We start from the raw sequence: 13,272 nt of genomic DNA on the forward strand, positions 1-13,272 counted from the left end.
CATGATTTGGTATTACATGTGTATTGAGTGCCCATTTTCAAGTATTTGCATTTCAGTATGAGCAAAAGCTCCTCAACCAATCATCAGAAATATGGTGCAATAGTTGGAATTTTTACATATATTTTGAACTCAAACCATGTTCAATATAACGAGTATCGAAATGGTGAATATGTCAGAGACAACAATCCCACCTGGATAAAAAATGTCAGCTCAAAGCCATACATATTTAGGAAAGCTTCCGAGTGGTTAAAATTGCTCCCTAGGCAGAATTCTGATATACATTACCAGTATATCAGCAACAAACACCTATGTGATCTTGTCATGCAATCTTTGAAGCTTTGAATAGCTGTCAATTATGATTACTTCACTAAAAATTTTGTCTATTCAAATTTGACTATTAAAAATACACTCAGAAACCTACTTAAATTTGTATGGAAATAGGTATCAAAGCAATACAAAATTAAAGAATATTTGTGTTCCTTGTATTGTTTTGTCCACAGATTTCTCTCATTTTTCCCACAGCAGCTCCAAATGGGTGTGGGAAAGTAGAAATTAAGTAGTTGAATCGCGGAGCGAAAATTATACATGTAAAATATTGCAACTTTTATGTGACACAAGATTAAAAATGGAGGTTATTAAGTATGTCTGTAAACCCATAAAAATTAGTCAACATTGGTGTAAACATTGAGTCGAACTTGAATATTGGGTTGCTCATCAGAAGGGGCTTCTCCCCCATGCAAGTTATTTATTCCTTAAATGTTGGCTTATACATGTTCAAGTCCTTCCATGTGTGTGTGTCTATATAAAAGGTTAAACTTGTAATTTTCATGAGTATATCACAAATAGACACTCAATCATCTCATTCTTTTATTGGAATATGTGTAAATGTTTACATTTGATAAGAAACAGTACAGTACAAATTGAATACAGTTTACAGTATAATGGATAATACTGGCATAAAAGTACATAAATATGAATTCAAATTTCCCAAAATAAGCAGTAAAGAAATATCTACATCACAGATGCTTCAGGATAATTTTAAATAGTTTTCCCTTGTTTTCTACATGTAATATGTATATTTTAGGCAAAAATGAAAAAATTGTGAAAAGATGATGTGCCACCTATTGCCTGATTCTTACACAGAATAGTACTATAATAGGTCTGAAACTGTTTTTGAATTTACCCCTTTCATAACTATCGAGCTGAATCTGCAAAACCAAACAATACCTGAGATTATAATTAAGTAGAATTTAAATGCTAATTACAACCATAAGAGTTACATGTGTACCTAGTACTGGTATTCATGGGTATCATTTTTCCAGGTTTGTGGGAAAAGCAAATGTTTGTGGGTACTAGAATTTGTAGTTTTGATGATCCTGTCATACAATTCAAAATAAATAATCATTTTTGTTGGGTACTGATTTTTCTTGGTATACTTAACCAACAAAATCCACGAAAATTTATACCCCACGAACAATAGTACTTTCACAGTACTTTGCGATAGATCTGGTATCTTTTTAAATGAACATGTACAAGCAATAACATAATATGAGTACATTTACCACAATGCAACACAGATGACTTTGTTATGGATTTCCATTCAATCCAAGTAACATATGAAAAAAGATTAAAAATGGAGCTTCCCACCCACAAAAATTAGTAAACAGCGGTGAAAACATTGAAGACTTCCCTGAAACTAAAGAGATTATCGATGGAAATGTTACATACAGTTTCATAAACCCAGATCTTAAACCATACAACACATACTTTGTACATTGTATAAAGGTCTTGCACTACAATACAAATGGTCAAAATACAAGATTTTGAAAATTTAAAAAAAAAGGGTAGAGGTAGGCTTACAATGGGAATATTTGGTTAAAAACAGACATGACATTGACAGTTTTTCAAAACAAAAGAGTCGGTTTGGGATACAAACCCTGGGTCTGCTAATACAAAATACACATTTGTATTGTGGTTCAGGACATGGTTCAAGTTGTATAACAATCATATACAAAAATATAAAAAAACACTTTGCATGTTTATCTTCAAGCATGAAACAGTAATATTTAAACAGCCACATAAACTATAAGACTTGTACAATGGATGCCACTGTTATCACAGATATTTAATTAAAGTGGATTTAAAGTAAACTTTTGATATTCATTGCACAATAATAATCACAAAACCACAATTCATAACCAACATGTCTGAATTTTCTGTCCATAGACACTGTTACTGTGGAGCCATATTTTTGTGGAAATTGATTATGTATAATTTCCTTGTTTTATGTCAGCAAACAATCAAACAAATGCTGTGGTGTTGCAAATTTATATGAAAAGAGCATGTGCCCATTCAATTCTGCTCTTACTGTTAAAGAGTGTTATTTGTAATTAAGTTCATCTTACGAAAATAAATAATATAAACTTGTACTTCAATGGGATTGAATGTTTAACTATAATTAGCCATTGTGGAAGATCCAGTCTAAGCCAACCTAAGAACATATGGAAAATAATATTGAAAAATGAAAACTTTAAAATTGTAGTTTAATTACCTGAAAATGATATCAGATTGCACATGTCTACAAGATCGAGGTGTCAAATCAAATGAGTTTCACTGAATTTAAAAAAAAAACTAACATTTAGTTATGCAATATATGGTATGAATTCAATAATGAATGTGATTGTTATATAAGAATGTAAAATGTAAAGAAAACACATAAACTGCTGTACTAGTAATTGACTAGAACTAACTTTAATTGGCAAGTGTTTTTTTTTTTTTAATTTTTTTTTTAAATTACAGTTCTGTTCATAAATAGATATTTTAAAAGAATCTAACACAACCAAGAATATAACCAAAGACTTCAAAAAAAACTTCAAAATTTCTGGGAGTATTTGATTCTTTTCCTCCAAAATCAATCTTATGATAATTACATCAACTCCAAACATCCTGGGCCCAGATGTTCAAAACTTTAAAATATTTATCCAGTGGATTACTTACATAGATTGCACTAGATTTATCCAATGGATAACTTTTGTCTAGTGGATAAAACAACTTGGCCTTTGCTACTGTTCATTAGTATTTACACGATGCCATGATATGGTTAATTTTAACGTTACAAACATCGCATGTTTAACCTTACCAATGGGTGACGAGAAAATCTCAAATGGCTAAAAAATATCCCAAGTGAGAATAGGAATAGTCTCCTATTGCAATCTCAATAATAAAAAAAATTATAATCTATTAGCTCCTACCCATAAATGAGAAAATGGATCATTAAACCCATATTTTTTATCAATCCAGTTTCTGTTATCCTGCACTTTTGCCATGAATGTTCTATAATCTCTGAAAAACTGTTTATCTGACATCCCTCTGTACTTCTTGTGTAATGTTGAAGATATTTTGTACGCATCACCTGCAAAATTGTGAGAAAATACTATACAACATAGCATGATAGTTATGACTTTTTCTTAAGATAAAAAGTATCTATCAATTTTTTTTTTACTTAAAGGCAGGTGGTATACAATGATAATGTTGTTTGTTTGTCTGTTTGTCTGTCTTCACCTTATTTGTAATAGTTTTCTTTGAAATGACTTATAACAGACACTTGACATTTTGGGAGAAGCATTACATAGGTATATAATAGCCTAGTATTCAAATTTCAGACACAAGTGACATCGATACACTGTTAGACTATCTTGTGTATACTTTGACCATGTGGGAATCTTTGTTTACAGTTTTTCTTAATTACATGTATTTTGAAGTAATGGTCTTAGAAAACGATCACTTCGGACATTAATTTGTTAAATGATTACCTACATGTTCATAAAGTTTGTAGAATTTAAGGTATCAAAACATGAACTAGAAATTCCACATTCTTGAATGACATGACATATATCTCACTTACCAACAGGTTCAGTAGGGTATTCATCTAATTGGTAAGAAAATGGTAACTCTACTTTTTGGTACACTAATTCAGAAAACACAGTCTCATTGAATTTTGTATGCTGGAAAATAAAAGGAAAATTTAAGGTGAATACTGTCAATATTATTAGATTAATAAAAAATCATTTTCACCATACAAAAAAAAAAGACACAACAAAATTGAAAAGTTAAACAGTTTAGTCTATTGCCTAATGAATCACTCTACATTTATATCTAAATGAGTGGTAGGATTTTTAAGTCTCGTTCTAGTTTCATTTTCTTTTCCTAAATTTCTAATGTAGAATGTAATAAATCTAAAGACCAATCTGCATTTCACTGTTTACTTCAGGATCTCAAAACACTGCATTACAATGCAAAAATCCCCTACTGGAATTTTATGCTTTTAATAACATTTTTTATCATGTAAAACTTTTTATCAGTATTTTTATATGAAAAGAGTTTTTTCACTGAACTCAACACTATGTGAATAATGAATCTCCATGCATTTGAATGGTAGATGAGGATCCATTCTCAGGAAACCTTGGAGTCACATGACATGACTTACATACCCTATTACCATAAACTAGACCAAAATCAGATTAAGTATTGAGGATAAAAAGTGCCAAAATAGAAAGGCATCTTAAACCATTTGAAAGAATTAAAAAGGGTAGATCTATAATATCAGTTATGAAGCATGCAGAAATCAACCATCAATGCAAAAACTATTAGTTTTACAAAACTTTTATTCATTTTTAACTACGATGTTATCAACTAAATATAAAAGATATAAAATATGAGGTTTAATGATGTCATTTGGTTTTCAAACCTATGTAGGCTTCAGTGAATCTATAATGATATATATAAACTACTTTAAGTTTTTAGATAAATCGATATAAATGGCAAACTCGGATTACTTACATTAAACACATTTATGCTCAACATATCTACAAACAGTTGCCATCTTGGTATGTAATACCTGTAAAAATATGCATACATGGTTTAATGATCATAAGAAATCTTATTATTGAATTATGCGAGACATAAAGAGGATTCAATTTCTTGTGATCAAAATTGATGCAATAAAAATGCTGATATTTGTATTACAAATAATGGTATTTCATGCTTTTATTAACCATTTATGCTACAACTTATGTTGATATATTGTCGTATCATGACTTTGTTAATAAAAATGTGACAAAGAGAAAAAAAAACATAAATTGGCCTTAAAAGTCTTCTATTGCTATAATGAAGTAGTCCAAACAAAGATTGGGGACATTGATTTTGCACCCTTTCTTCTTATTAGTATTTTCCATTGTCAAGCAGTTATCCAATATGTTTTAAGGAGATGCATTGATGTAATAAACTAAACCTTGTGTATAAATAGACCTCCAACCAAAAGTTTTGCTTTTTGCATAAATTTTTTTTTCAAAATGCTACTGTTTCCATGGAAATACCAAAGGGTCATATTCAAGGACACTGAGAAACAGTGTTAGACTAATATGGAAATCCAAATGAATTGCTGACCACCAATATCCCACATTTCCAAAAGGTTAGAAAATATATAATAGAAATATTTACCCTTTTAATAACCCAGACCACTGCTTACAGGCATAATCTAAAATCTGTAAAGAAAACAAGAACAGCTAAACATGGTTTATACATAACAAAAAATAAAACATATCCAACAAAAACTATAAAATGCAAGTAAATGTATTTAATATCTACAATAGAAAATGAATAAATTTTAACATGGCCGAAATACCAGGTGCTAAAAAGCTCAAAGAGATTGATAAAGGAGAGAAATATGCATTCAAAACACATCAGAACAAATACATGTATGAACTGAATAACTGTCTAAATATGCTTACCTCCCCTCTTGGTCCCCATAAAGTAACTTGGTTTCTAGCATTGAACTCCAATGACATTGACTCTGGGATGTCTGATGCCCATGATTTAGCAGCAGCAATCCATTTCCCCAGCAAGAAGTGTGAGTCACTGGCTAATAAAGTCTCCATATCATTCAATAAACCTAATAATAATTGGCTGTTATCTCTGAAATATGTGGAAAGAATACTTACAAAAAAGATGAATTATTAATGAACTACAAGTTTCAAATAAATGCTCTTTGTTTAATCAAATATTTTAACAAGCAATATTTTATAAAATTGGTTCAGCATACTCACTGTTGTCTAATGAAAATGACAAAGTCAATCTTGTCTTAAGTGACAACAATAGAGAACAAAATCATGGTAACACGAGACAGGTGGTCTTTCTATACAGGCTCATTCAACATAGTATGCATCACAGAGGAATATTTCAATCATAGTCAGGCTATTTCTGAATACAGATGGTCACTGAGACAAGTGTGACTGTATAAGACCACAGGGACATGAGTTCTTGAGTGTGATCCATACTCTGGTATCCATGGTTACACACTAAAAAATCATAATAACTTAAGCCTCTGTGTATCAAAATGAAAATAAATAGAAACCTGTACTAACCCACATAATTTGACAAATTGTCCAGTTAACAAGGACTACTTACAAAAAGTCTTGTGTTTTATTGATCATGTATGATGCTATCATCTTATTGTAGTATTCTATAGACATAATCTGTAAACTGTTCCTGGTCACATCTACCAAGTCATACCTAGAAAGAATAAAATGATTGATATATGGCAACAGAAGCATACTTATTGATCCATAAGGTTCCATACATTTTGCCACTGATATTTTTTGTTGTAGCTTGGACCATATCACTTACCAGGATATAAGGGACCACTCAAATGAACTGTAATACACTAGGGATACTCCACTTGAAATATCGGGGGACGAAGTGTGATTCATTTTTCTGCTAATCTCCAAACCCAGAGGTAATGCCTAAATGTCCCACGGAACACCAGAATAATAGGTCACATCGAAATCTTTTTTATCAGTATTTGTTTTATTTTTTCCATCTTTTTGTCAAGCATTCCAAAGATTTGAAGTCTGTAATACACTTCACTCTGGGTAATTATGGTAACTGTTATTCTTGCATGACATCTAAGTACTACTTAGAATTTACTGTCTGTCCAGTACTACGTTTTCTTCTGACTAAGGTCAGGGTTCATTAGGACCATATAATGTACAGTAAAACCTGTCTAAACCTAACTCTGATTTTGAGTGATTAACTTGTTTGAAACTGATATAAAAGGAATTCTGATAATGTTGGGTTCTGACAGGTTTTTGGTTTAACCAGGGTTCAGTTCTGACAGATTTTTTGGTTTAATCAGGGTTTACTTCAGACAGGTATCACTATATATTAAAGTCAAATTAATGTTAAAACTATTATACATGTACATATCTAGAGTTGATTATTTTATATCAATAGAAATTACATTTTTACTTTAAAATTAAAACATTTATAAATTGATCACTCAAAAGAAAGAATTTGGAATTCAAAAAACTAGTTTCATATTTCAACAACTAAAATGAACTCACTGGTAAAAAGTGTTATTTTTGAACTGGTCTGCATTTAAAACCAACAAATCCCAGGCAGCATACAAGTCCTCAGGATCATACCATACCTATGGAATATGCAAGAACTTAAATGATGTACTATAAAACCTAACATTTGGAAAATGTATACCCATAAATTATAAAGTTAATTTTGAATATTACACAAAATATTTTCCAATTCAAATCTTTTCTTTATTAAAAGAAACATACACAATAAAGATATTATCAAAGGTATCTTGAAAGCATAAACTCAAGTCAATAATTTAGTTTTTACCACAGTGATTATGATAAATATAGCTTTCAGTATGCAATATAATAGTCAGAAAAACGCAATAACAAAAAAATCTACAAAAAAAAATTATATAAACTTGTCATGATTAAAAGCATTTCTTTATAATATATATATTACTACAAGCATGCATCTGGTTTCTCATGCAAGCTTAAAAAGTAGAAGTCCTCCATGACTAAGTATAGTCCAATAATCTATTATCTCACCTATATCATAAACTTGTTCATTAAAAATTTCGGTTTATTTTTTCATATTAACATACTGTGAAAGTACTATTGTTAGTGGGGTACCAGTTTTTGTGGTTTTCATGGGTAGACCAAACCTCTAAATCTGGTTCCCAACAAAAAGGAGAATCCCACTGATGTGTATACTGAAAACCTCATAACCATGAATTCAACCATGAAACTTGTGTTTCTTCCCTAATCCATGAAAATTGCTTTCACAGTATAATATGAATCAAAAGCTTAATTTACATGCTTTAAATTTTAAAATGCAATGTCTTTTCAGATTGTTTGACTTTTCCTTTCTTCTTTTGATATCCAGTAGACATAATGGTTATTTTACCATGTGATTGTGAAGTCATAAGTGTTGGATAATTTACTCATTGAACTTCATTTCAAAATTAGATTATAAAGAATGTCTGAAAACCTATTTTGGCCTATTTGAAATAACCTCAATGCAATATCCTTTCCTTATAAGTATGCCAAACATTGTACAAAGAGACCATTCAACTAATGGGGGAAATAGAATTGAAAGAAAGCATTATTCTGAAGGGATATAAAATTAAGAAATTCAAAAACTGTCTAATTCCATTACTGAAGTCTTTCACTAAATTAGACAAATGTGTATTAAATATACTGGAACTCACATCTTGGTGAATAGCAGGATAAACTCTTGGCCGAGTAGTTGGTACTGCATTTATACCATTGTCATGGAGAAAATCTGTGTCATTATATACACTTCTCTAAGATAAAAACAGAGTACCACACACATAAACAGAAGCATTAGTAGGCATTCCTTTAAAATTGTTAGAATAAACAGCACAGTGTTTCAAGTTAGAAGAATTTGTAATTAAAATTCTATAATATTTTAAAATGAATTTACATACCCATATTATGATTGTCAATTCAAGAATTCTGAAAAGTATCCAACTTGAAATACACCTACTGAGTTTAAAGATAGAAGATTATATGATACATGGGGATTGATTTCTAAAGCAGCCACAAGAATAAAAGTGATTCTTTCAGTGAATAAGATATTCAAATTCCTGAGACATGTTGGAGAACTTTCTATTAGAAACAGATTTAAGTATCTATGAAATACCGGTAATAGAAAGTTCAAATCTCTTTCTCAATTGTCAAGTTAACTTCACCTGATGATTGTTATCCAATTAAGGGAAGACAACTCTATTCCAATACTGTGAGAGTACTTTAATTCGTGGATACCAATTTTCATGGATTAGGGAAGAAACACAAGTTTGAGGATTCTTGAATTTGTGTTTTTGATGTTCTCAGTACATACATCAAAGGAAATCTCCTTTTCGTTGGAAACCAAATATCGTGGTTTGGCCTTCCCACGAAAACCACAAAAATTGGTACCCCACGAACAATAGTACTTTCACAGTATTACTTTCTGCAATTCTGTTCTTATATTACTTTCTGTAATATAACCAAAAAGGTTCATGTGACTGCTTAAGAAAATTAGTCCAATGTGACAAGTAAATATTTCACTACAGAGCTATGAAACACCCATCCACTATTTACTCACATTTGGATGTAAAGGGTGGTGTAATCTGGGTCTACTTGTCACAATCACAGATTTACTGTGATCTCTTAATCCATTATGATTAGTAAACACACTCTTCTGTGATATAAGTATATTACATTTAATTATACTTTAAAAAAAAACCAAACATATCATAAATATTAGAAGCTGAGGAAATTGAGACAAAATATTGAATGTTTTACATTCTATTTTTACAGATTCATAAGTTGTTTCAAACAGGAACATAGGATGTGGCAATATGTAAAATAATAAATGGCATTAAACTCAACATGTGAAAGCTGTGTATCAAATCTTTAAACTATTCCACCTTGTAGAAAAGGGATGAAATACTTAGCTATTAAATCGTGATGCTGTGAGTCTATATAGCAATACACTGTATATAGGCTGGTTGGTCTAACCAAAAAATTATAATGCTTAATATAATCTCTAGTTTCAAATCTTTATTAATTTGTCAAACATGGAATGTGATAAACATGATAAAACTAATTGGAAAAAGAAAAAAAAGAAAGTTAACAGCTCATCATGTCAAAAAGTAATCAAGGGAACCAAGGTTCTAGCGGAAATCAAAAGAAAGCAATCCAGGGACAAAGACCAAACATGGAAAACAGACATACACAACAAAGAACATTAAGTAACTAAAATAATACATACAAAGTAACAAAAACAAATGAGCAACTCAGACTCCACTAAAAACTAGGAGCATGGACCAGATGCACTGGTAGAATAAGCGTTCTCTGCTTTTCTAGAAACACTCGCAGAGTTGCTCATAAAAAGTCAAGTCGGGGGTAGATAAAAGAGAAACGGAAAACTATAAAATGATGAAGCTATATTCCAAATCAGAAACCATTCTATCAAACAAAATCTAAGATAAATGTGATAAAATTCTTTTTCAACTTGTTTTTTTTCCACACAGTATTAGTCCTGCCACATACCGGTAGGAATTTGTGAAAAATAATTATTCCAATGCTTTTTAATAAATATAATTTTTTTGGCAATTAAATATAAACCAGAAAAGACAATCAAATTGATACCTTTAAATACTGCCATGCTAAGTCTACAAATTTATTATATTTTCCATATCTCTTTCTAGTGTAGTCAGAAATCCTGAAAGAAAAGTAAAAAAAATTGATGAGTAGATGGAATGAAATCCCTGAAAATAGAGCTATTATGGATTTTACAGCAAAAATTATAGAATAATAGATGTCCATACTTCATACATCAATATCATTTACAAGTCAAACAAAAAGGAACTGAACTAGCAAAGAATATGTAAGAAACTGACCATTCATACTGAGGGGAGAGGGGCCTGGGGTTAAAAAAAAAAAAAATTAATCCAAATTTGAGCAAACATTTTTCTTTTACTCAGCCATGAACAGAAAAAAAATATGATTCATTACTACCCCCATTACTTATCAATGTAGATTTTATTATTTCAACTGCTGCTGAAAAAAAAACATAGAATCTCAGCCCCCCTCCTCTTTGAGAAGAAAATGGTATTTGCCAAAAATGACTACACACTGTTCAAGAGATGACATAAATTTACATCATTATAAAGCCTAATTAAGTAAAGTTTGGACCAGTAAACTAGGTGCTTTACTAGAGTAAACTTTCTTCTTAGTGAATTCTTTAGAAACTTTATCATTTCCTTTATTACATTTTTAGTTAATTTTTTAAGTTTAAAAGTTTATTTTTTTCTTTTATTTCATTTTATGTTTATTCTCACAAAAGAAGAATAAAAACAATCACCATTTTGTGACATCTCTAGGCTGCTTCCTCCATACATTCTCCATGAAGAATTCATAGATAACTTCATTCTGGTAGATTCCCTCAGGTGTAAGACCTAACCCAACCATAGTACTGTTGGTCATGTTCCTTCCTTTGAATGGTCCCTATAAAATAGAGCTGATTAATAAAAATCAGCTAGTTGTAACTTGATTGATTGATTGATTGTAGCTTAATACCATATGGCAGGAATTTCATGTATTTCAGGTCATGAATGTTTATCTATTGATCAAACCCTGCTTTGTACTATTATTCCAACACACTGAGCAGGACTTTAAATGTGCTAGCTTACAGAAGCAACATTCCACGTGTAGGCATGTCACCCTACTATAAGCCATGTGCGTAGTCATATTAGTAGGGAAGCAGTGTTTACCAATTATTAAATCTTTTGTATGACTTGGCTTGGCATAAAACCCATGACCTCTCTCATTGTGGTGAGCATCCTACAATGAGACCACAGAGGAGGTTTTTAAGCTGTAACAAAAAACTAATACTCTAATTTGAATAAAAAAAAAATCAAGAAATTTACTTACTCCATTAATGAGGTCTAAAGCCCCATATAACTCCATAGTACCACCAAAGTCATGTAACATACACCAGATATAGGGCTGACCATAGTAGGACTCTGTGTAGGTGTAGATTGGAGAAACTTCTGAAAACAGGTCCAATACAATCATACCACCCTGAAATAATAATGAATACCCAACAACAGGTCAAATACAATCATACCCCAAGAAATAGTCATAAGTATATCATAATAAGGAAAACAGGTCTATGGTACCAGAAATAAATTTTTATTTGAGTTTAGAAACTCATTCTAAGTAAGTACAAAGAAAAACTTGATTTACATATGTACCTTAAATGGTTAGCTTACAGCAAGTTCATAATCAATATCACTGGCTCTAGAATCAAACCTGCTTACAAAGTATACATACCAGAGGAACTGAAGTCAACATGGCCTTGATTTGTTCTGCATGCCAGAAAGCTTTGTCTTGAAATAACCACCCCTGCATAAGCCTACAATGCATTAAAGGATATGACTTTTAAGTAACATTCACATTTTGAAATTCATCTTTAATGTCATTTTTATTAGCTGGTAGTCAAAAAGAAAACTTATTCATATTGAAATTTGATTTTATTGTAACAAGGGAATAAGTGTATCTAACTTAAATAATAAATATGTATTTAATTCAATAAAACAGTGTCCTGCTTATATTCCTTCTTTGCAAAGCCTCATCAATTTCCTAATGAAACACCCAAAGGTTTTGTTGATGTCAGATGGAATTTTAACCAATCAAAACCTAAATAAAAAACCAACCACAATAAAGCACAAATTAAGCCATCCACTTTTTTCAATGTTTTTATACAATGTACATGTATTCTTAAAATGTTAACTCTGAATCGAAAAAAAAAAAAGAAAGAAAACAAATAGGAACTTCCTGTCATGAATGCAAACATTGCACCAAACATCATTAAAATCCCTGGAAGCATTACACTGTGTGGATGGATGGACAGCAGTATACTACAACTGTTAAAAGAGATTTGATAAAAATAAGGACAATGAAAGATGATACCAGATAGAGCCAGGATCTGCTGTCTGTAACACATCATAGATCAGACTTCCAACCTCCTGGAGATATTCAGCAGTACTGTCAACAACAAAAAAAGAAACAAGCATTATTATGAATGTTGAATTTTCATATTGACAATGACATTGTATATGCTCATCAAATCAAATTGAACTTACAGAAAAAAAAATAATATAAATTTAAACCTACCCAGATTTTGGTTTCATCTCATTGAATGAGTCAATGTTGTAAATATGGTCCACTCCAAATTCAAACTCCATCTGTATAGAGACAAATTTGTCATTAAATTTTACTTTAAGCAAGTAAAAAGCTACTTAGAGAAAAGTGCAAGTCTCTTCACTCAAGGAAAATAAAGTACAAGAACTAGCAAATTGAAATTGTACCATATAAGTAAAATAAAAGAAAATTC

General features: G+C 30.8%; 1 protein-coding gene across 11 annotated transcripts in view; it reads right to left on the minus strand.

The window, feature by feature from the left end:
- Positions 1–853: 853 nt before the first annotated feature.
- LOC148628861 (alpha-N-acetylglucosaminidase-like) overlaps positions 854–13,272 on the minus strand; it is a 28,697-nt gene continuing 16,278 nt past the window's right edge. For 7 of the 11 annotated variants that reach the window (XM_088595955.1, XM_088595963.1, XM_088595938.1 and 4 more), the window contains exons 10-23: positions 13,053–13,123; positions 12,849–12,923; positions 12,210–12,291; positions 11,808–11,957; positions 11,239–11,381; positions 10,524–10,596; positions 8,576–8,671; positions 7,401–7,486; positions 6,466–6,570; positions 5,790–5,973; positions 5,500–5,543; positions 4,840–4,897; positions 3,905–4,004; positions 854–3,412 (exon numbers count right to left, since the gene is read on the minus strand). In XM_088595955.1, the coding sequence (XP_088452081.1) occupies positions 3,231–3,412; positions 3,905–4,004; positions 4,840–4,897; positions 5,500–5,543; positions 5,790–5,973; positions 6,466–6,570; positions 7,401–7,486; positions 8,576–8,671; positions 10,524–10,596; positions 11,239–11,381; positions 11,808–11,957; positions 12,210–12,291; positions 12,849–12,923; positions 13,053–13,123 (1,449 nt within the window). In that variant the 3' untranslated portion in view covers positions 854–3,230. Of the gene's footprint in view, positions 3,413–3,904; positions 4,005–4,839; positions 4,898–5,499; positions 5,544–5,789; positions 5,974–6,465; positions 6,571–7,400; positions 7,487–8,575; positions 8,672–9,474; positions 9,571–10,523; positions 10,597–11,238; positions 11,382–11,807; positions 11,958–12,209; positions 12,292–12,848; positions 12,924–13,052; positions 13,124–13,272 lie in introns of all 11 variants that reach the window. The other 4 variants (XM_088595973.1, XM_088595947.1, XM_088595924.1 and 1 more) reach the window with 1 other exon arrangement.

The sequence above is a fragment of the Perna viridis genome, chromosome 1 (assembly GCF_037379345.1).
Source record: "Perna viridis isolate PV_CMFRI_1.1 ecotype Kerala chromosome 1, ASM3737934v1, whole genome shotgun sequence".
Classification (NCBI taxonomy): domain Eukaryota; kingdom Metazoa; phylum Mollusca; class Bivalvia; order Mytilida; family Mytilidae; genus Perna; species Perna viridis.